The 26,133-nt window shown below is 32.2% G+C and overlaps 1 protein-coding gene across 2 annotated transcripts; it reads left to right on the top strand.

Moving 5' to 3' along the window:
• The first annotated feature begins 274 nt into the window (after positions 1-274).
• LOC121114190 (scavenger receptor class B member 1) lies at positions 275-26,133 on the top strand. 2 transcript variants are annotated; one of them, XM_040708066.2, is made up of 3 exons: positions 275-2,199; positions 7,685-7,811; positions 23,536-26,133. In XM_040708066.2, exons 1-3 carry the CDS (start codon positions 1,103-1,105, stop codon positions 23,551-23,553), a joined length of 1,242 nt encoding a protein of 413 aa, XP_040564000.1. In that variant the 5' UTR covers positions 275-1,102; the 3' UTR covers positions 23,554-26,133. The 2 variants fall into 2 exon arrangements, with proteins under 2 accessions (XP_040564000.1, XP_040563999.1); XM_040708065.2 differs by lacking the exon at positions 7,685-7,811.

Here is a 26,133-nt window from a genome sequence, read left to right on the forward strand (position 1 = left end):
GGACTTTCGCTGGATTTTTGTTTTTGTTTTGGTGGGAGGCTTGGTTTTTGAAATTTTTTTGAAAAAAAAAAAAAAATCAAATTTTTTTTTTCAAGAAATTAAATTTTTTTTTTTTTTTCAAAAAATTCCCTAAAACCAAGCCTTCACCAAAATACAATCCTGTGGATGACCCTAAATAGCCATTAATAATAAATTTGAGATCTTGTCAGTTTTTGACTTATTAGAGAGTCCTCTAGTGGCTATTCTTGTACATCAAACAACTCCTATATGTACATCAATCGGCTAAATTCTTCCTTTGGCGACAAAGAAGGATAAACTGTCATTGTTTGTTTGTTTTCTTATTTGAAAAAGAAGAAAAATACACATACAGACAGCTCGCTAGAAAGACACAATACAAATCTTAACCTAGATAAATTCTTTCCTTGGATATATGTATGTGTACACTGTACATATTACACGAGTAAACACATGCTCCTTATTTACTTTCTAGCTTATCTCATTCCCTGTTGTCAGCCTCAGAGTCCATCATCAGGAGCAGGAAAGAGTAGCATTCACAACAAGTTTTTGAATGCCTGACTGCCTTTTATGAGGTCAATGCAAAATATTATTCCGCTAATACTTACTTAGTTATCTCTAATCTGAAATGAGTGCTGCCACCTATGTTTATCTTGATGCTGTTTTATTAGTGTATGTAGTAACATAGGTGGTAGGTATGTGCTGCTACATATCTCTGACTTCTCTATATCTATGTAGAAGGAGAAACGCAAAACATTTGTGTTATCAATGATTCCTCTACAAATTTAGATTAGTACTTCATCACACAATGACGACGAAAAGGAACAGAGGATAGAAAATAACATTACTTTTTTGCCTCTGTATTAGTCTACTGTTGCTCCTGCTGTTGTTGATAATAAATACTACAAATAACTCATGTCTCTGAAGCTATCAGTCAGTGAAACATTTTTCTAAACAAGATTACACTAGCTGCACATCCTCTCATCTCCATCAACCCACTAGTTCGTCGTTCGTTCATTATTTCTCCCTCGTTCTCTCTACTTCACTTACTATAGTTTTTGTTTTCTCAATTCAAACATCCATCAACATGTATGGAAAAAAAAGCGTCATACGATGGATGTCTCTGAGTATTTCTTCCTCCATTCTGAGCCTCCTTTTCGTTCTCTTCCACGATCAACTCCAGTCCTATCTACAAGAACAAATACAGTCTCAAATGACACTTCAACCAGGGACACAAATGCTTGCACATTGGACAGAACCACCTCTTGAGCCAGAGCTCTATGCCTACATCTACAATATCACAAATCCAAAGGAATTCATCTCTGGCACTGATCTCAAAATAAAAGTATCTGAGATTGGTCCATTTGTCTATAGGTCACGTGTGAGTAAGAATGTCACGTCTCACAGACCCGGCTCTCTTACATTCACATCGTCTTCCTTCTACACCTTCGTACCTGAGAAATCCATAGTTCATCATGATGACATCAAAGTCACCGTTCCAAATTTAGTTATTCTCAGTGCACTCATGAAAAAAGAGACAAGAGAGTCCATAGACTTTGTTAAAACCAATATAATCTGGTCTATACTCACTTCTATTCCATCTTCGAGTCAAGAGCCTTTCATATCTCTTACTCCAAACCAGTATCTTTGGGGATATGAAGAGGATCTCGCCTGCATTGATGCACTGGAACAAGAGGACGAACATGAAATGCTTTTCCGATCTGCATCGAGTATAGTGCGGCCCAAGAGTCGATTTTGGGACCCAGAAACTGAGACATGCAAATTTGGCATCATTTCTCAAAATAATAACACCGTCTCGAAGGAAGTGACAGTAGATTCCGGATCATCTTCTCCCTACTCCAAATGCAAAGTTGAAGTGGAAGAAAATCGATTTAAGGGAAGAAAGTCCTTACCACCAGACACGTATGATCCTAGTTGTCCTCCATCTCCGAGTAGCAATCCCCTTCAAAAGTTTGGACTCATGATTGATTTCTTTTGTGGAGATATACGGATGGAGGCCGACTCTGAATTGAGTGGAGAGACTCAAGAAAATGCCTCATTGATTAAGAGGGAACGCTATGTTCCTTCAAATGACTCATTCAAGGATCTCATTCCTCTCGAGTCCTGCTTCGAAGGCGTTCCATTCTACATCTCTCAACCTCATTTCTACGGGAGTTCTTTTCGGTAAGGCATTTCTTAATAATACTGCACAATAAATTGATTCATACAAAGAATGTTCGTTGTACTTAAGAAAAGATATCCCATTACATACATTGAGAATGCTTTGATTTTTTTATTTTTTTCTCTTAAACACTTTGTAAAAAAAAGTTTAAATCTCTTGATTTATCGATCATAAAAAAGGATGAAATTCCCAACTGTTGTTGCCATGTTCATTTTCTAATTTTATACATCTACTAGTGATGGGATTAGGTCTGAAAATCCTGATTTGGTCCGGGACCGTTATAATTTTTAGTTGAGTACGGACTGGTCTAAATAAAACTTAGACAAAATGTAAAGTGTATTTTGTTGTAGGCTGTCGATGTTTCTGTTCATTCTCTCCCAACCAGTGTTCTCAACGTTGATTAGTTTTTTTTAAATCAGCTCTTGCTAAACTGGAAAGACTTTCAACAACTATAAAATAATTATAGCAAAGGTGGAAAGAATTGGATAACTTGCAACTGATTTTGGGTAGAAATAATATGAAAATGAACGCAAGGGATTTCTTACACCCTATTATAACAATGTATTAATGTGGAAGATTAGGTGCAGTATAGTCTTAGGTTGCGTGATACATTAAATGTAACGACGTGATTTATTGGTGTGGATAATCAGGAAGCAATATCACAAGGATATCTAGTTATATCCCGTCGTTAGAGATATTGCACGCCGCCGAAAAGTTCGTAATTAGCCCATTATTCTCATCTATGGAACTATTTTATAGTGCTTAAAAATAGTAATTTCTAATTCAACCAGTCAACGTTTGGAATGGGTATCTGCAGACAAGTCGGGCGGAACATTAAAAAGTCCCTATTATGCCTATGTATTAGAATAGAAGATCAGGCAAAGTCCAGTCTCGGGATCGGTCCTTAGAACTGTCGGCATTAGAACTGAAATAATAAAAAAAGAAATAAACTTGAGAAAAGTTTTTAAAAACACAAATCTTTATATAAGATTAAAGAATCTTATATAAAGACTGAACTGGACGAGACTGTAGTCCTCAAGCCTGTTGTGTTTCAAAATGTTGAGCATCGACCATCACTGACAAATGTGACTAATATATCATATTTTTTTACAACTCATATATCAGACGGAATGGGTAGAAAAATGGTCAATAGATTGAGTTTGAAAAATATTTCTACATTTAGAAGACAATTATTTCAGTCTACTGTGTAGACTGAAATATGTAAAGACTAGTACATTTAGCAGGGGTGTCCATAGGAGTTGTATAGATGGGAATTTAATGACTAAAAAAACAAATTCGAAAAAAAAACAAATTCTTTGCATAGCTGTAGATTTTCGAACTTTTTTCGAAAACATTTTATATTTTAAAATTAATTTTTGAAACTTTATTCCATAAAAATAATTTTGTTGTGAATAGCTCTGGATTTTTGAAATTTTTTGTAATGCGGTTTTTTTTTTAGATTTTTGAAATCTTTTTCCTAATAATTTATATTTGAAATTTCAAATATTGATTTTTTTTCCAAATAATGGGTTCGTTAAACTTTATTACAAAAAATTTTACTTTATGGAATTTTTTTGTATTATTTTTGGATTTATATATATACATAATCCTGTGGACGCCCCTGTTCACTTAAAATTGAATTTAAAACAACAGGAAAAGTAAAAACACTACACATTCATTATCCACCAAATTCCCTTTTAAGCCAAAAAACATAAAACAAATCCATTATTCACTTCATTGAGTTAATTCACTATCAAGTTATAGAAACAAACATACAACACTTTTTGGAGGTACTCCAAATATTCTTGTTCTTTTTGCTATATTTTTCTCACATACTTTCTTAAAATATGTACATTTAATACAAAATTTCCTAATAGATAGAGAATTAATTTTTATGAAGTAATTAAATTGTTAATTTAATTCTCATGACTTTACAAAGGACAGTGATGGAAGGAGCGAGTGTCTTTAAGGAGTTGATGATTCATTACTTACAATTCATGATTCATAATAATATGCGTAGTGACCTTACATATGTTAAGTGTGTATATAGATTCTAGAGATGGGCTTCAGTCTGAAAATCCTTCACCGTTATAGGGGCAGTTGAACGTCCAGCACGACTAAAGGACGGAAAACTACAGCCTTAAGCAGTTCAGTTTTGGTCCGTTCCTGTTCAATCCTGTATGTAAATCCTACAAACTTATAGAATTCGGTCCTTTATGACGTCACTTCACTTTATTTATTTAATCAGATCTAATACTATCAGTTCTAAGGAATGGTCCCAAGGACCAATAAGTCTGGTCCTAATACTTGTTTGGGCCTGACCTTCCATACTAATACATATGTATAATACGGACTGTTTAAGGTCTGGCACGACTTGCCTGCAGATCCACAGTGCTATTGCAGTAAAACTCCACATGATATTCCATGATAATTATGACATGCAACATTATGAAGTGTGAAAAATCCATGCTCAAGCATAGTTTATAGCACAAGAAAACGATGACAAGGATTAATTTGAATTTTTTTTACAGAATTGTGACTTTCTCTTGGTATTTCAAATTTAAGATCCTGTCATATTTGAATTGGATTGGATAGAGGGTGTGCTAGTGGCTATTCTTGATCATCAAAAAGTCTTTATAATTTTTAGTGGGTCCAACTAAGTAGGTCCTTTAAAGGCGTTTGGTATATCTCCAATAATGTGTTGATCTAGATCAGTCCACGATATAAAATCGATCTGGACCAATTTAAAAAAAAAATATTGCACTGGATTTGCCTTAATTAAAATTCGACTCAGACCTGTAGCCGCAGGATCAAAAGAGCAAAGGGAAAAGTGGATCCACCTTTTTTAATACTAAGTGTATACTATTATATATCTGATATAAAAGTGTAATGTTCTCTCATTAAAATGTTACCATTATACAATTTCGCCCCACTTGCAATATCATTCCGATACCGTTGGCATAGAGCAGGGATGTCCAACCTTTTAAAATAATGGGCTGCATTGCCACTTGAAATATTCTAAGGGGGCAAGGAACCTATTAAGTATCATCAAAAATTGATTCATAAAATAAAATATACATGCCATATATTCATACCCAAATAAATTGATTTTAAACGATGAAATTTCAGTCTACAGTCTGAGATTGCGCTCTGCGCCGAATTTCAAAAAATAATAAAGAAATCTGACAAGCTCGAAATGATCAATGCAACCAATGTGACATTAACGTTGTTTACATATATTAGCTGTAAACAAAGCGACAGAGAGTGGCGGTATCTTCCTGGCCAATAATAATTATGTCTGATATAATATAATTTGATTTATAAAAATGGTGTATGTTATGCACATAGTCGGCACTGCAAAAGTTATTCATAGAAAGTACCATTTTTATAAAATAAATTACTTGAAACAACAAGCTAAAGACAGTCACATGCATATTTTTTTGTTAGCTCATGCCCAGAGTTGTGTAGTTTGTAATGAAAAAACAACCTTTAAATCTAAGAAAAGGAAAAATGTTTGTTGCGTGTGTCATTCTTCTTTTTTGTTCATTATTTATTCGGTATTCAAAGTGTTAACTTCTCCCTCTGCAGTAAGCATCCTCCCTATCTTTGGTATAAATTGTTTAAAAATGCTTATAAAATAAAAAATATAACTACTGATCACTCGTACATGAGTGACTGATTTGTAGAGTAGTGTTTGTATATATATATAGCAGCACTGGGCTGTGATTGGAGGAACATTTGAAGGTACTCTCTCCTCTTGCATTAGCGAGTAGATCTTGATCAGTGTGCAAAGTGACTCCCATGTGTTGCTAAGATAATGTAGTGAACATATTCTACTAAAGAAATAATTACAGTCCACTTTGATTAGATAATCAACGTTCTGTTCAAAGGATAAAAAAGACAGCTGGGCATTCGAAGGTGCTCTAGGAATTACAATATTTTTCCTGAACTAATGATATTTTTAAAAGAAGAAAGTACTCTTCTTAATATCAGTAATTCATTTTCTCCCTCCAAAATCATATAAAAGTATGCTGATATTAACAAGGGCCTTAACTTAGGTGTATATAGTAGCTTTCAATTGGTTGAAACACTTTCAATTCCCTTAGCTTCATTATTAATTATCATTAGGTGTTCTGCGTCATTAATTTATGAGAAGTTTTAAATTGCGTGTTTGAAAATAATTCAAGTTAATTTGATGTCGCCATATTTAAACTGACATTGTGAAACAATATCCGGTGGACCTATTTTCTAAACATATTACGTTTGTAATTAATATGTTGAATGTGATGTTTTGATAAATAAAAAATATACACATGTTGAGTTCTGATAGATCATAGGAAGTGTAGGAGGAATAAAAAGTTCAATAGTAGACTACATGTATGAGCCTAGAGTATACCGGGTGCTCCATTAAAATCTGAACATTTTGAATGTTAGACTTCAACAAGATATAATTAATTAACTGTGGAATTTGAACGAAAATAATACAATAAATAGATGTTTGTCTGAGCTCTCTTAATCATTAATGTAGCGGTCCTTGGCGGCAATGATGGCTTCCAGGCGGGGCATCCACTGGGAATGTCGTTCTCTGTTATGACGTCCCAGTGCTGGATGAAAGTAGCTTTAAAGGCCTCGGTGTTTCGATGAAGGACACTGCAGGCCTTCCCTTCGACATGTATCCAAAAGGTGTAGTTGAAGGAGTTAGCATCAAGGCTATAGGGGCCAAAAGTGACAAACAAGAGTTTAAAAGAACTCAAAAGATTCATTTAAAGAGTTTTGGAACAGAGGAACTGGAATTCTTTCATGACTGGTGTCAAAAACGGCCTCTCCACCTGCACAAGATTCTTTCCACTCCTTTTTTTTGTTAGTTCTCTCGATTGTCTGGTGGGAAACCCAAGATCTCTTAAACGGGCTCTCATGGACTTGAGGGGATTGGCATGGGCTATTTTCTTTAACTCCTTGTGTTCAGTTTGGCCTTTTTGACAGATCCCTTCTTCCTCTCCAATGTTTCGGACTTGCTGACGGAGTAGACGGTGGTCCTGGAGACACCTAATTACATGGAGTGCGCGAATGGAAATTCGTTGATCACGCTCGACTGTCATTTTCTCAACTTCTACGTAAGCTAGAGAGCTGAAATTTATTATGTGTGTAACTAATTGTTTATGCTTTAATATATTGGACTCTGAATTAATTTAAATCGCTCAAACTTAATTAATGATTGAATTAGTAAGTATTCAGATTTTAATCGACCATCCAGTATATACAAGGCGTAGTAAAAAGAAATCAATTATTATTAATGGTTTTTTTAGAACTTTTTTTTCTATTCATATTTATCTCCATGCCAATCAAAACAGTGCTTACATGATGGTATATGATTGGCTGTTACAGTATCAGGACCATCAACAATATTCACATTTTCAGCCACCTCACTTGTGTTTTACCCTTTATCAAATAATAACTGTAAAATATGTCGTATTTTCTCTTATCTAGTATCTTCGTATACGTCCACTCCAACAAACCTGAGCCAAACAATCACAAAACTGTGGCAAAAGTTTTTTCATGTGGAAAGCTTTTATTCCTAACACCATCAAGCGTAAACGGATCACACTTATACGACGTGAGATATACATTGCTAACGACATCTATTGGAAAAATAATTGACTGATTAATGATAGTCTCCTTGGGAATCCAAATAGTGTTTATAAAACACAGATTAAAAGTCCTTAAAAAAATATTGAATAAAATAAATATTTTATCATTTATTTGAAAAGATGTACCCGGGTGCACTGTATATAGTGCTCCCTGATCAATATGGTTCTAGGAAGATTCGCCTTGAACATGTTTGCCTTTTACATTTTTTGCCGTCTGTCAATTTAGCCTTGACTCATTTCCGCCGTGTACTGTTTTGCCTTGCAACTTTTTTGCCTTGGATAATAATAGAGGGAATACTGCTTCTTCTTAGTTATATATTTGTTTTGAATTTTAGCTGTTCTATTCCAGCTTTAAGAAATTAAAAACAAAAAGATAAACAAGCTAAACAATAAAAATTCTTCAAACCTTAATTATATATAATACGTAGGTTTTAAAGCATTTGGAAGGAATCACGGAATGCTACTGCTACGTTCCGTTGCAAAAAATCATTAACATTTATATGCAGTCCATTTCTTCATCAAAATGCCATGAAGAGATATTGAATTCTCTACTTACATCAAGGATTGTACTAGAGTTATAGATCAAGATGGGCCTCTTCCATGAAAGTCTACATGTATTTCTGAATATGATATATTTATATTATATATAATCATATTTCATTAACTTATCAGTTATCACTGTACTGGCCTCCAAATCGTATAAAATGAGTAATTGTGAGGGTGTACAAGATATATTGATAGGGAGTCAGAAACCCCTTACCATTGTATAATATAATAAATTTTTATATATTTAACCTCTATTTCTCTACTAAAAGAAGCTATATTGAATCATTTTAAGTAAATCAATCAATATTAACAATTTCAATAATATATATACCTTGGAATACAAGGGTAAAAATTCAAAACAAATATTTAACTAAAAAGAAGTTGTATTACCTCTATTATTATCCAAGGCAAAATAAGTCGTAGGGCAAAAATGTTGCAAGGCAAAATATGACAAGGCGATAATGGAGCAAGGCAAAATCGTCTCAAGGCGAAAGTTGCACTCGGCGAATACGCACAAGGCAAAAAAGTAAAATGCAAAAATGTTTAAATGAATCCTCTTGACACGGATTAATATAGTAATACAGTATATCGAACAAAAAGGTAGAATCATATACAAGAAGCACTTTATAAAATAAAATTAATTGAAATTTCTCAGGCGTTCAGTTCAACTCATATTATAAAGGAAAAAAAATCACTGGGAGTACTTTATATTAAATTACAAAAATGATTGTGACTTTTGATGAGATTGAGCAACGAGATAAAGTACTTGATGAGCCTATATTATAATTTTTTATTATTGAGTGAGAAGCTACGCTTGAGTGTGTTGATGAAAATTTTGTATTTTCGGCAACTCCCAATAACTCCGGGCAATGCCGGGTAATACTGCTAGTTTATTAAAATAAAATGGAGACATTTCTATTTAACCTTGATAAAACTTCATTATATAAACTTTATTGAATACAACTTGATAACAAATAAAAACAGTGATTTTTGAATAAAATCTAATTATTCATAGGCCCTGAAGATCCCTATAATAATGGGTATATTTCTACAATTAATTTTGTTTAAGCTTGATTAGAAACAAGTAAACTAGGATAATAAAATGAAGATATCTAATCCTTGCAAATGTAATATCTAATATTTTGTTTAGACTATATAAATAAAATTATTTAACGATAAAAAAACATGTTTTTATTTCTCATAAAAGGGTCAGATATAGTGGTGAAAATGTGTGATAAATAGTGATAAGACATGTTCAAAAAAGGCATTAAAATCTGACTGAGAGTACTTTATATATATATCTATATTTTGATTTTTTTCCTCCTATATGCATATATGCATCTTATATGCAGCTTCTATGCTATATTCTGCACTCCTGCAATATTTTATTAATACGACTACATTATTATTTCTTAGATCATAAATATGTGTATGATATACATGAGGTAGCACTATATACATTGCACCCTGTCACTGTTTTTCATACAATCAGATAAAAGTTGCTTTATTAATATAGATTTCCACTCATATATTTTCACAAGTTGTCCTATTTGTTTGTTCTAGAATGAATACAATTATTTAGATGATTACACGATGTGTTGCTAATTTAGTTTTCATTTGGATTTGAAGAACGAGGACATATTTAACGTATCCTGTTACTACAAGACCTGAGAGATGCATTCTCCTATTATTGAGTCTCAATATTTCTAAACATATTTAATATGTTGTTTAATAAATTTTGCAATGTGAAAGTGTCTTGTACAATAATTGGTGTCCCGACAAAAATTGAAAAAAAATCAAAAGAAATTCCTCTTATATTTTGAGACTTATTTGCCCTGAAAAGAGAATGGGAAAGATTTACGAGAGTCCTGTGTTTCAACACAGCTTTTATACATCTAATCTAGAGTGTTTTGACGTTACGTCAGCATTGTTGATGTTGGTCATTTTGGTGGCCTAAACAATCAAGTTTTATCAGAATGAAAACTCTTTTTTTTTGTATTAATATTAGGGAAAATAATGAACAATTCAAAATGAGAGCAACAAATAAAAAAACATTTAAATAAAACGACGTAGCTCAATTAACAACGTGCTCGGGAGAAATTATTCTCTTGAACTCAATGTGCGTAGATTTCGTGCGTCGTTCGCAGAGAAGGACTTTGTGTATATGGACTTCAAAGACGTCTTATCTAGGTAAGATTGAGTAAAACGTTTACTCATACTTAATCAGTGCAGCTCCATCTGACCAATGAAAGTAACATAAAAGAAAGCCTTACTCCAAAGTTTACATAATAAAAAAAGAAACTACGGAGTAATTTGAATTTCGACTTTCCCTTGGTGTTTAAAGTTATAAATCCTGAAAGGTTTTGACTGACCCTAGTGGCTATTCGTGTTTATTAAACAGTCCCTATGTGTACAGTTAGATTCTTCCTTTGGTGAGAAGGAAGGATAAAGAGTCATTGTTTGTTTGTTTTCTTATAGAAAAAAAGACGAAAATAGTACATCCAGAGAGCTAGCTAGACAAACACAATAGAAATTTTAATACATAGTTGTAGAAAATCCCTATAAAATGGGTAAGTTTGTAGAATTGATGACATTATATGTATTTTCAAGTACAATGACGTCATACGAAATTTAAAAAGAGATAGCTCGGATGAATATTAATCCCATGTTCTCTCGTAGAATACGGAATTCAGGATACGAGCATCTATTGAGATGGATGAGCAAATTAGAATTTTTTTTCCTTCAATTCCCTCTATCTTCCTTTGGTCCTGACTCTTGGAGAACATAGAAGTCCACTTAATAATAAAACAAACTAATGTGCGTGGTAAAATTAATTCTTATTAATTACACAACTTATTACGTATTACTCAACTGATTTGCCTGTATTATGGAATGAATTAATTTATATTATATATATAATGTTCTAGATATTATCATATACTTTTGAGATTTTTTTGAAAAAATAAATAACGGTGGATCTAGAAAAAAAAAAAAATTTGGTCACTCATACCATAAAAAACCGAAAAAAATCGGTCCAAGAATTAAGACCACTGTCTGGAGGAAAAAATCAGTCTAGAAAAAATCCCTTAAGATCGAACCGAACAAAAAAACGAGTCTCAACACTAGTAATAACACAATATAAAGAGGCGTAGTTTGTAATGAAAAAAAAAAAAACTACTTCTAAAAATTAGAAAAGGAAAAACGGAAAGTTTCGTTGTTCCTTCATCTTTTCGTTCATTATTTAATATGTTTGTGTGTGTCCTGTGGTATTAACTTCTCCATCTGAAGAATGCATTATTGTCTATATTTGGTGTAAATTCTTTTAAAAATGCTGAATTAAATATTGATTTATTAAATTCCTTGCAATAATGCTATTTTAAATGAAGAAGGTTCTCTCTCCTCTTTATAATAATAAATAATTCCTTTTCTTTCTCCCCTCCCCCAAAATCATATAATAGGCAGCTGATATTAACAAGGGTCTGAAGTCAAGTCAGTAGTACGATATATAGTCATGGAAATCCTGTGTACAATGGACATGTTAAATAAAAACAAAAATCAGCATGATAACCCTGACAATTTGAAGAATGTTTTGGAGGAGAGAAAGTATAAGCATCATTACTTTTCATTAGATTAGCTACAGTCAGCTGTGACAAGAGAGGAAGGAGAAAAGGAAATAAACAAGGAAGCAAATCCCCAATTCTACTCTGAGTCCAACAAGGACTTACATTTATAACTCCGCTACAAAGCTCAGGATTACGCTCCGTCTTTTATGAGCACATTCAAATGTTCAATCAGGTTTTGAAAATAATTGAATTTATTTAGGAAAGGATGTTTACTACTCCGGAATAAAATAAAAATGACAAGTACTAATGAAAATAAAATTTATTCTTCTGATGACCATTTCCAAAAAAAACGGGACATCTAAAAAAAATCCCCAGATTTAAATACTTGGTGATATGTCTCCAAATCGCTCTAGCCTTCTCCTCGCCCTCTTTTTTTTCTTATAAAAATATCAACTCGAGTAATAACATACTTTAAATAAACTTAGGGTCGGATATATAATAAAACACGGCATGAGAGGGATAGTTTTTTGATCAACAGTACAGACTTCAGTCTATTTATTTGCTGGTCCTATTTTGACCTTCGAATAGTAATAGCAATAGCATTTTCCTTCATACTAATGAAAAAAAGGGCTTTGATTGCTATAAAACTTGGTTTTTAGGAACTCAAAATGGCAGTCATCAAAAATGCTGACGTGACATGAACCCGTCCTATACTTTTAATGCACGCAAGATAAAGAAGAAGAAAAGAATACATGTACAATGTACATTGTATTTTGATACATTGTTCATCTATCAGTAACTTAATCCAAAGGAATCAAGGGGTTTCACGTTCTATATATTTGAAAGATTGTGATATTTTTTAATGTTATGCATTTAGAAGCCAGACATTTTTATGTGTGAACAAAAAGAAAAGAGCCAATTCATGGATAAGCATTGTAAGTCGATATCCCAAATTGGATCTATCATTTTTTTATGAAATACTTTACTTGAAAAGACTTTTTGATGTCAAAGGGTTTGCATGTAAATTAAACTGTCTCATTTTCTGGTTTCTTCTCCTCACCCTGAGTTAAAGAGGATAGAAAGAGTGTATTTTGGGCATTTTAAAAAAAGAAACTGAAAATCAACATGGTAACCCGGACAATTTGCAAAATGTTTTGAAGGAGAGCAGTTTAACTGCCACGACATTAGATTAGATCAGCTGCAATGAGCTGTGGCAAGGGAGGAGGAGGAGAAGGAAATTAACAAGAATTAATTCGATGACGATCCTCAATTCTACTCATGGGTCGAACAAGGACTTACAATTATAACTCCTCTACAAATCCTCAGGATTACTCTCTTTCTTTTATGAGCACACACAAATGTTCAATTAGGGTTTGAACATAATTGAGTGTAGTTGGAAAGGAAGTTTACTCCTCAGGAATTAAATAATATCAACAGCTAAGGAAAAGAATAATCACTCTCCAGATTTTCAATTCCAAAGAAACGGTCCAGCTAAAAAAATACACAGGATTTGCATCACTAATGATACAATTCAAAAATTGTACTTTGATTTGCAGTTTTTCATTATTTATTTTTTAAAAATCAAAGATAAAGAGAAGTCATTTGTATAGCAAAATTGAGTCCCAGTAGAAATGATAGTTATAGATGAAAATAATTTTATTAGGGCAGAGGGAGAGAGCGGCTTTTTGTAGTTGGTACATTTGAATAGTTGTTTATCTATTTTCCAAAGCTGTTATCATTATTTTTTTATTCATGAAGAGAGAATGGATATCTATAATATGCATAAAGTAATCACTAGTGCGTTATAAGTGTAAATCCATTCTTCCAATTGTCAGGATTACCATTTACGATTTATTTTATTTTTACATACCTGCATATTTTATACAATTATACTTATAGCATCATATTTGGGCAAGCTTAAAAGAAATAATAAGTGCATAATAAAAAATTGAGAACATAATAATTTTAGTTATATAAATACCATAACGCTTTTCCGACTGATGTTTTACTTCCAACATGCTTTTTAATAGTGAGGTCAAAGTGTATATATGTTATCAAGAGTAGCTATATACTGCCCCCCTGTACTGGAAGCATACTACAATTATGCTCTATGACGTCAAAATCGGTCTGTCTTTCCACAGCAGTCGTTACTGTGCATCAAATTGAAAATTCTGGCAAGCCCAATTACATGATGGCATAACCTTGATACTTGGGATGGACCAAGAGGCTTTAAAATGAACAATCTCGACCCACAAAAAAAAATCCAAATTTATTTGGCCTGTACCATATCAAATATGTCACGAGAGGCCTTAAACTTGGTAAAAGTCAAGTGTTTTTACCGGAATATATGTAGTCTAATATACATTAAGATATAAGAATTCAGGTAGTCACACAGTTTCAAAAGGCATGCTTATACTTAGTATTGGGAATCATAAGCATTTTGAGTATGTAAAATAAAAAAGAAATCGAAAATAAACATGGTAAACCTAAAGCATTAATTTAATGTGGCGCATCGAAAACAACTGATCAGAGCTTCTTCGATAAAAAGTGACTCCTGTTGTATCTTTTATCCACTTGAGCCGTCGTAAAGTAATTATTAGTGATGTATCACGAGTATTTGATCATGAATAATGCTGGAATATTCCTTAAAAATGACTAATAGTAATAAGGTTGTGAAACCCTTAGTTTGTCTCATCATTAGATATAAAGAATAATTAGGTTGAAAAAATCTTGGAACACTAAGACTGTTTCATATAAAAATGTGGACTTAATACAGAATTTGACTTCACTCAATGTATCTACGATAGTGTGTGTCATCTGTCGATATCTACTTCTATTCAATCATCCATCCTCCTCATATACTCCGTATTTTGGGAGATTAGGAATCCATATTTCTGCTAATAAAGTGAAGGCTATTCGTTTCGTGGTTTAGGCTCTCATCTATGCTTTATTTCAAAGAATTAGAGAGTTGAGTCCCTCTCCTCCGGGTTTGCCAAAACAAGCTACGAAGAAGACTGTCTAATTTCACTCAAACCCATTAGGGAAATCAAAGCGAAGACTTATTCTCTGTTAACTCTTTACACTTGTCATCATCAATTATATCATTCAATCCTAGTCCAAATATAGTCAATCCAAATGTATTGTAATTTCTAATTTGCTACTTATCAATTACTATAAGCATTCTTATTCAAATAGAAGATACTATGTAGATAGATACTCCTTGACGAATTGAATCTAAGAAAATACCCTGTTACTTTGTCACTCCCGGCATTAAAGAACAAGTAATTCTGATAAAGAGGAACATAACTATATATAGTGATCATGAATAATTGATAATCAATATTCCTTCAGTTTCATTCCACTCTTAACACATGAGTTATTGAGTATTCTAAGTGATAAGGAGACATACATACATATATTCAAATACTTACTATGTACAAGGATTGGTTGAAGCAAACAACTTATAAGATTAAATTTTGCTTAGAATGATTTAATTAAATTCAAGTATCTTAATACTAATACTTTATTGAAATAGAACGGACAATAAATTTAAGATTCTGAATTTACTTTGCATTAATTACCTTTCCTTTTACTTATATCTTGGCTTCATTGATTAGATTTTTTCAAGTCAAATTTAAAAATTTAAATCCTGCATCGGCTTTATAAATATGATTGTCTTTTACAGAGTGTCATGCGCTTTTACTCCATAAAACTTTCCAAAAATAAACTTGATGCGTCTAGAAAAATATATTTCATCAATAATTATTGGCTCTAAACGTGACTTGGGCCATGTGCTTGTAGAAAAGGATATCCTTAAATTTAAAACTCCTGACAATTTTGTCAAGTATGAAATGCTTGGCCTACAAAAATAGTAATAATGCACATTTCTTAAAGGTATATAAATAAGAACTACAGTCTTACACGTTACTAAACATTGCATAGAGTATCTTATCTGTTTTGGTATTGATATATTGTTCAACTGTTCAGCTATAAATTTATTTTTATTTGAAAATTATCTTCTTCACTTTTGATGGTATTTAGAATTCTTATACACTTCCAGCTTTATGGGACATTTTAAGTATATATCCTTTATTATTAGACCGTAGTTCGTTCCATCATAAGAGTTTGGTGTATAGTAATACGCTACGACTCGTTTCCATCAAACTGTAGGTACACTCCCGATAGCATAAAAACTAGTTCTTTAATGACGTCTCCTTCTGAATTAGGAAAGGTTGATTCATCAATGATGGAACCTCTCTTACCAACATAATCGAGTGAAACTTCAATTGAGCACTCGTCTAACATTAAAGAAGTTTTCTATCAATTTTGGACATACTTCTTATTTTAATCTTATACATGTCAAAAATTTCGTTTAAAATTCCGTTTTTGAACATGAAAAATTCAGTTTATTTTTGGAAAGTTCTTGTACAAGGAGGAGGCAAGTATTCTGTTAATAATTCATAACTCGACTTACCACAAGCGATTCTATTTTTTGTTGGGTCTTTGATAGATTAATTAGTAAAACTTTCGTCTTCAAGACAACTAATTGTTTTGCTCATAGTTTCAGGAGTGTACACAAGATTATTTATACATGTATATATTTTTTTGAAAAAATTTCAAAAATTTATATTAGCTATACAGTTTTTTCAACGGGACAAATAATTTTTTTATTGAAAAGCAATTTTTTTTTTTGGGGAAGGGGGGTTACAGTTTATCCAGCCTCCCCTCTGTGAATGCCCTTGAGTATAAATTGTTTTTTTCATCGAAGATATTACAAAATTATATTATATTACTTCCTAATGAAGCAGGAAGAATTGAAAAAAATGATATTAACATTTGAATGAAATTAATGTGACGTAAGAAGGTTGATTCAAAAGCGACATCTTGTAAGAAAAAATGATGGCCCGGGTGCACTGACTTTTTAGAGGCTGGCTACCTCGATGTGTCACTTTTTTTAATGCTTAAGGTAAACTTGATAATTTGAAGAATATTTGAGAGATGAGCAAGTTAGCTGTTATTACGTTTTATTAAATAGTTGTAAAACGAAGGAAATAAAGATGGCCCCCACTCCATATCAAGCAAGGACATAGGGAAGAGTGACTCTGTTTTTGATCCTCAAGTCCAACAGGAAATTGCACATATGTATAGCTCCCTAATGTTTGAAAGGAGATAAGCTTAAGTGTCATGACGTTTCATTAGATAAGCTGTGAGCACCTATCTGAGTTTGGATTAAACACTAATTCCACCCCCTTAACTACCGAGGGAATAGGCAGGAATTACTCCTTTGTTAATCCTCAGTGCTTCTGTTAGTCCAACAGACCTTTATAACCTCAACCCCTTGCTCTCCGTCATTCATTTGTATTGAGCATAAACACTCCTGATTTCTGGTATGTTATCTCCTCCAGAATGAAATAATTATGATCACAGCTTTAGAAAATTTTCGGTATGTAAGAAAAATAAACCTAAAATTAAAACATGGTAACACTGGCAATTTGAAGAATATTTTGGAGAAGAGCCGCTAAGCTGTCTCGAAGTTTATATTAGATCAGCTCCAATCAGCTGTGCCGAAGGAGAAGGGGGAGAAGGAAATAAACAAGGATATTGGTAAGAATTACTTCGATGTCGATCCTCAATGTTACTTAAAATCCAACAAGGCCCTACAATAATAACTCAGCAACAAATTCCCAAGGATACTCACCATTTTTATGAGCACACAGGCGAATGTTCAATCCCCTTTTCAATATATAATTGAATCTATTGAGGAAAGGAAGTTCACTACTGTCTAATTAAATAATGATGGCAACAGCCCAAGAAAAGAAAATTCATTCTTCAGATTAAATTTAATGGAAAAAATTTCAAAAATATTCCAAAAAAACTTGTCTGTTAAAAATACACACGATTTACATCATTTAGGATAACAGCTTTTGAATACAAAACACTGCTCAGATTCCTAAAAAAGAAGAAGAAAATGGCACACGAAAAACACTTTGTATTTACACGCCTACTTAAACATATCCAGAAAGCTTCTATCTCTTTGAATGTCTGATGCAATAGAACAGAGTTAATGCCTTTCTCTCTTATCATCACAGAAAGGGTCCTCCATCATTCCAGTCCTTTTCATTCATCTCTTTTTACTAATTCATATCCAATCCGGGGAAAATATTTTTTTAAAATGATGATTATTATGACTCACAACCGTAAGTCTAACTTTAAAAATGAGAACAGATTCTTGCAGAGTCAAGAAAATATTTAGTTTTTGTTCATTCACTTATCATATGCGTTGCATGCCTGGAAACAAAGCTATATTAATTATCATCATGAATCAATAAATTCTAGCTTAAGTATACACTGCTTGATTTACTATATGAATAATGTTAAAAATTACTCTAGCATTGTATAGTTTTAAACACACCTTTCATCGCAAAAAAATCTTTGATCTTTGAATAGTAAAAAAACCATTGATTTCTCTAAACTATACTCGAAGTAGTTATAATTTAAAGAAATTAAATATAGCACAATCAGGAGAAAAAGGAGAGAGAGATGAAAGAATGAGAAAATCATTGGCAGAATTGGCAGACCATTTACTGGGTGGCATGCAATAATGTTTGTTTCATAGTAACTTTTTCCTTCTCTGAGCTTTCAATTGACTAATTATTAGGTTCGGGCATTTCGTAAAGCACAAAGAGAAAGTGGGAGCTCTACTTATGGTACTAAAATTAAGTCCCTTTTTAACATCAACTGCCAGGTATATGATCTTGGAGGGATAAAATATATTATATAGAAAATAAAACCAATAAGTGTTGATCTCTCTTCAAGAATGAAAAATAATAATAACAGCTTGATATTTTTTATATGACGTGTTGAGCCAGAAAGTTCTTTAGTCTCTAGAACACTGAGCTTTAGTTACATACGCTCGTTGCTAAGCCTAATTTAAAATCATATTCATTCTTGAGTTGTATATTTTATAAAATATGAGTTAGCTTTAACGACTGCGAAATTTCATCCTTTTTTACGTACCTTTTTCATACAACTCTATAGATATAGACTCCCTTTTCTTTTTTATATGATGCGCACGCTCGATGATACATACAAAACAAAAGTATGACAACATAGTTATTTCTTGGATCAAAAATGATTTTACAGATCACAGACATACACCCATTATTTTTTACTTGCTAGATGGCTCTTAAGTTGATCAAATGTTACTCCTTAAATAATTTTTCAGAATAAATAGCAAGATTTTTATTCCAAAAGAACAGATGTTTCACTCAATTGTTCAAATTGTACCAACTCACTGAACAATAAAATTATATCTCATGTTAACACAAGAAATTGCTCTAATGTTCTTAATGGAAAATCTTCTGAGATTGAGGAAAGTAAGAGTTGATATTGTAATAAATACCAAAGAATATATGTACATACAGACAAACTTTGCTTAAATAATATAGATAAATACACTTCAAAATACAATATGAGTCAGTACAGGGGCGTCTGCATGATTATATTATGGGAGAGGGTGCTTTGATTTTGATTTTTTTTTTAAATATAGAAATATTTGACCAAAACAGTCACATTGTAATAGTTAGGCATGTTAGCAACCTAGAGGGCTCTTCAAATTTATTTATATTTTTTAGAATGTTTAATGTAATGATAATAATTTTTATACTTAAAAATACAATTTTATCTAGCCTTTCAAAATGATTAATGATGGATTTGGGAGATTATGATGACTATAATTCAATTTAAGAATCAATAACAATGATTAAATTCTTAAATTGAATAAGATTTATGAGTATGCTCCGTACTTTGGTCCTTTGAGTCCTCTTACTTTCACGTTTTCCCAACGATATAATTTTATGCCTGCATTACATTTTTAAATAGATATAATTTGTGTTAATATATTGTTTGATTTTTATCAGAATCTACTATATCAAGGGGTCCATTAAAATCTGAACACTTTTAATTTTTGAGTGTTTGAGCTCTTTCAATATTTGATGTAGCCACCCTTAGCGGAAACGATGGCTCCCAGTCGGTGGCAGAAGGCTTGGCATCCGCTTTGGATGTACTCTTCTGATTTGGTATCCCAGTGCTGACTGACAGTGGGTATGAGGTCCTCAGTGTTTGGACAACGGAAACTGCAGGCCTTCCGCTTGATATGGACCAAAAAGATGAAGTCGAGGGGATTCGCATTAGGGCTATAGAGGCGCCAAAAGTGTGAAAAAAGGGTTCAAAAGAGTCTTGCAACGGAGGAGATTTATTACTGATATAAAAGAGATCTCTTACATGTTCCCTAATGGACTTGAGGGAATTGGCCTGGGTTGTTTTCTTTAACTCCTCCGGCTCCAGTTTTCCTTTTTGATAGAACCCTTCTTTCTCTCCAACGTTTCAGATTTACTGACGGTGTAGATGGCGGTCCTTTAGATGCTTGGTTTGTGCAAATTGAAATTCTTTCATCACGTTCTTGTGTCATTTTCTCAACTTGTATATAAGCTAGAGATTTCAGGGTTGTTTTTTTTGTAACTAATTTTTGCTTATATATATCGAAATGTGAATAAATTTCAAACACTTAACCTTCATAAATTTTTGAAAGTGTTTAAATTTCAATGGACCCCCCGGTAAACCATAAGAAATTTAATAATTCATCGACATGAAATATCTAATGATTTATTGATCCAAAAATATTATTGTGTAAATTATTTTTCACTCTTTAATTAAAATGGTGTACTTTTTAACTGTTGACGAGTTGTATTCAAATTCAATTTATGGGAAAACATTTGACAAGTAGTCAAAAAATAGTAGAATTATGTAGATAGGCTCTGTGAAATTCTGGAGAATCTAAATCAAACTATCCAGGCAGTTACATTCTTTGTAAAAAATACATTTTCTATCCGTCCTACAGTTTGAAGAAGTAAGTTTTGCGAGTAAGTATGCACGAGAGTTATCATAGCTGTGGATGTAAATATGTTAAAATAATGCAGAATCCAAGGATTAGAGATGTTTTTTCTTGTAAGAGCGCGAGGAGAGGATGGGAGCGAGACATATGGTAATACTGAATTAAGACCTTTCTTAGCATCAGTTGCCTGCTACATGATTTTGGAGGGAGAAAATTAATTATTGTTATCTCCCTTCTAAATTGAAATAGCCTCCGTTTAGGGAAAATATTATAATTATAATTAAATTCATGTATATTTATTTTATTAAGCTTCCCCTTAAAGTGTCCAAAAATAACAAAGCCCAGGGGAGACAGTTGGGGAACTGGGGATCTCAATAGTCTTGCGTTTCAAGCTTGTTGAGGATAATTTTGCACAAGGTCAGACGCTTTGCTCGATCCAAAGGCTCCAAATCCTGACTTGGAGTTCTTTTGTAGGTATTAAGGCTTAAGGCTTGCTTCACCAATCGGTGCATGGTGGTCAGGCTGCTGTACAATTCACGAGCAAGGTAGGTCAAGGTCACCTTCAAATGCCTCAATAGATTCTTTTTGCCCTTTGATCTTGATCTGGACATTATGAAAGCGCTTTTGGTGTTCCTCTCACGGTCACCTGATACACAGTAGAGTGGTTACAGCCCAGCACTTTATACATTTTGATGGTGATGTTTCACGCGCGGAAAACTACAGAATTGTAGCTCTGTATAGTTCCAGGTTTTTGGTTATGATACTTTTAATTCTCGCTTGACTTTCCTTACTTTTGTTTACAGTTTCTTTGGAAAATTATTTACAATAGTTAATTAAATTATGCTTAAACATCGAAATATAAAAAATAGGACAAAAGTGCATGATTTATACAGTGTTACATTTTAGACGGAGGGAGCCTTTTTAATATGTTTATGACGTCATTTAACATCTCGTGACTGTTTCTCAAAAGTAATGAGAAATAATTGATCACGCACCAGTGAAGCTCTCCACTGTTGAGTGTATATCTCTTAAAATACAAAGAAATTTAATGAACATTTATATACTAAACTAATTTAGCTTGAAGAAAAAAAACTATATATTGTAAAAATATTTTATCAATTCTATATACTTGTCTATTCTTAGAAATGAGTTGATTTATAGTTATTACCCCGGTCGTATCTAAGTATTATATATATGCAATTGACGTCACTTTTTTTGGCAGTTTTTAATTAAATTATTGTAATGAGTATAAATATATTTCGTTCTATTTGTAAAAAGATGTGTACTAAAATGAAAAAAAAGACCTGCATTTGCTGATTTGGGATATTATAAAGAATGATAGACGTTGCCATTCACTTTATTTAAATACTAAGTCATTTTGTACAAATGAAACATGGAGACGAGTTTCAGTAGAAAGGAAATATAATTTGTATTAAAGATGTTCCATATTTGAATAAATAGGAGGATCAGAAAAAGTCTAAAATTCTCTCACTTCTAAACTACATTTTCTTTGATCCGGGTCGGTTCAGATGTTAAGACCTAATTACTGCTGTAAATTTTGGGTACCCGAACTTTCGGATCCCGATCCGAAGCTAAAATTAAACGGATAGTCGGCTCAAATTGTATTAGTATTTTTCCTAAAGTTCGGACCTTAACAAAATAGAATCTGCAATACGGTTACATTTCTACTAATGTTCTGATGGCGAAAAAATAAATAACCGAATGTTATTATTATGAAAACATACTTATTAGTTATCAATAGAATTATTTTTATAATAATATTGGACACGTCATTACATTATTGTATCTCACAACCTTTCCTCCGAAAATAAACTGAAAAAGTTGTAAAATCAGTTGGTAGTTAGCCAATTCTTCCAACTATAGAATTATTATTGAATAATAGTTTCACAGCTTAATAAAAAAATAATTAGTATCCAAACAATCAATATTAAGAACACTGATTAGAGGAAAAGAAGAAGAAACTTCGACAGCTAATAACCAGATAATGTGTCCATTGTACATTGTGAGCATAGTGTTACCTAACTAACATAAAAATATAGAATGTATTTTGTCGTCAGCTGTCTATATCTTAATTTGCTTCTTTTCTCCTGATCAGTGTACTGAATGTTGACTTGTCGAATTATATTTAGCTCCTCTTAAATTGTGAACAATTCTAAACAAAAGTACCATAGTTGAGAAAAATTGGCCAAAAACCAACTGATTTTTAAGCCTTTTTTGCTGTTTCTTTTCGAGAGAAAGTTGTGTAATGCAATAAAGGTAACGACGTATACCACTTGATGCAACTGTTTATGTAGATGTCGCTCCAATCACTAATCAATATAGATTAAATATTTTTTTTAAACTAGGATTAAGTATTTAGCAATACATTTATAGGCTTTTTAAGATCCAGAAAATTCCTCAGATCTTTTTTATGACCCTTAAAGTTCTATTACCCGAACCTGATTAAGATCTCCAATCTTTTTGGAGAACATTAGCTTACTTATACTGTGCCTGGGTACTTCGGATCTGGATACCAGACCTGTCCTACCTCTACAGTTATATCTTCATATTTTAAATTCCTCAACGATTTGAGTGACTTTCGTTCACAGCTTTCTAAGACAAAGTGTATACTAAATAGTAAATACTCAATAATTATAATCATGATACTAATTCCACGTAACTTTTCAGATATCAAGATCAAATTGAGGGCATTGAAGAGGGCCAAAAGGATCGTCATGGGCTCTTTATGGATTTAGAGAAGACATATGGAGGGATCCTTGGACTACAAATGCGCTTTCAATTGAACTTTAAGCTGATAAGGGACTCGGCTTTTGAAATTATATCGCATTTAGGACAGGAGGAAACTGTTTTACCTCTGATTTGGCTCCAAGAGGGCTACAAAAGTCTTCCTACGCTTCAAATTGTGTCTTTACACGTTGGACTATACATGCCTTCTGTTCTTCCAAAGGGCATGGCTTTTATATTTGGACTATTATCCATCATTTTTTCATGTATTCTGTTACATCAATTTCGAACTTATCCGGATATTAAAAAAAATGTGGAGGAGTTTGAGTGTCGATATGCCTACATTAGTGATGCTCAAAAATATATTTGAAATAATGATATTTTCTATTATAATTAGTGCTAGATCTGTCCTAGGACCGATTTACCGATCTTTTTACAATTCAACGGTCCTAAGAACAAATTAATAGTATTTAATACAAATCTGTTGTTTGTTTTATTCTTACAGCCATTTTATGAAGTTTTTAACATTTTGGAAGAAATGTTTCTATTTTATGTAGTCAAATTAAAAATGATCCCCAGGATGGAGTTCCCATTAATTATGATACAATTTAGAGCTCAGCAAAATATAGAACTTTTTTATTAAAGGAGACGCCATCTTTGGGGCTCAAAGTTGATATTTTACTGTATAAAATGAACAAATTTCCAATAAATCTTGATATAACTCCATCAATTGTCGTTATGAGTAAAAACAGACTTGACACATGCAATGAATACTACTTAATACCAATGATAAACAGTGATATTAGAATTAAATCAAAGTAATATGCACTGAAAATCCCAATGAATTGTTTTAAATTGTGCAATTATTCTAATTTTTGAATTATTATTGATTATTGTTTCCATTCTAATTGTTAATCTTTATCCAAATATGGAAATGATGTTGTGACATTAGTGTTTTATGGGTACTAAGACTGATTCACCAATTGTTTTTGCCCCTCCCTTTCATACTTCTTTATTGGTTCGATCTTTTTTTACCATTCAACAGTCCTAAGGACTGATTAGACGGTGTTTCTGTCCTACGGTCTTAGATAATTTTTTATTTTCTTAAATCCTAGCTAGGATTAAATAATATAAAAATAATTTATTATAGCTAGAACGCTTACTAATAGGTTCTAGCTATATACCTCCCACTTCAAACCTCAAGGATATTGTCTCCTTGAAATAATTTATGATAAATTTCCCACCTGAAATGATGTAGTCATTATTATTATAACAAAGCTATTCAACAACGATTTTGAGATCTCACTGAAAATTTACAAGCATACGTATGACGTCATTGAGACCCTGAATACAGGTATATAACCATGGAGAATAATTGAAAAACCTAGAAATAGTGTTCATTTATAAGGAATCTATTCTACATTTAGTCAAACATTGGTTCCCAATGACCTCACCAGAAAGCGATAGAGTTTCTTAATAAATCTGAGCCTTGCCCTACAGTTGGATTCGATCTAGACCCGAGACCAAAGCATTTTTATGATTGACTTCGTACACCTAATCAACCAACCTCCGATATTAAAAATTGAAAAAATAGGAGTATCAATTCTGAGATCGAAAAGTAATAAACACATTTGTATAAGTTTGTCAAGATGTATAGCTTCAAAATTAATGTCTTTTTATTAAATTGTTCGGGATTTGATTTTGTGGTATTTAACTTCATAAATTAGTAATACAATTTTGATGTTTTAAATATATTTAGCGCTCATGAGTATATATATATTGGAATACCTTTATTGTAGATATTCTCATATTTGGGTCCAAAAGCCTGCTGGCTGACCGGAAACCCAACACATCGTAGCCTGATAATTTTTTACCCAATCCCCCTTTACTTTGCCCTACGACTTTCTTGTTGCTGAACCTAGTTTTAATAATATTGGATGTAGTTAGTAACTACGTCATTTCAGCTGTTTTAGTTATAATAAAATACGGAGAAGGACCACCCGTCCTAGGACTGACAAATTTCTTTAGGACCGTACTGATAGGACCGCAGTCTTTTCAATTTTTAACACAGATACAAACACTAATTATTATAAATCATGATAGGTTGAGTGGAAATAGGGATTAACTTGCGTAATTTATAAGAAAATATATTTTGATGGTACATTGTCCAGAATGTTTATTTATCTTGGTTTAAAAAAAAAAGAGGTTTCCAAATCCGCATTTATACATTAAAATGTATAAGCTTTGTGTTAAGATTGAATATTTTATTCTTCATAGTCCATACTCAACTAAAAGCTAATATTTAATTAGATTATTTTTTTAAATCATTTACAAAATAGATTATATTTATCGTAATATCCTTGAAAACGTGTAATTTATACTGTTTATAAATTAAATTAAGAGTATACCATGCTTAAAATATCATTTATTTTCATTTTATATTTTTATACATTTACATAATTTAATATTAAATATTTTCTACCTCGATTGTTTATTAAACTTGTTTGAGAAATTGAATTAAGAGGCAAAATTGTTCTACTA

The sequence above is a fragment of the Lepeophtheirus salmonis genome, chromosome 3 (assembly GCF_016086655.4).
Source record: "Lepeophtheirus salmonis chromosome 3, UVic_Lsal_1.4, whole genome shotgun sequence".
Lineage (NCBI taxonomy): Eukaryota > Metazoa > Arthropoda > Copepoda > Siphonostomatoida > Caligidae > Lepeophtheirus > Lepeophtheirus salmonis.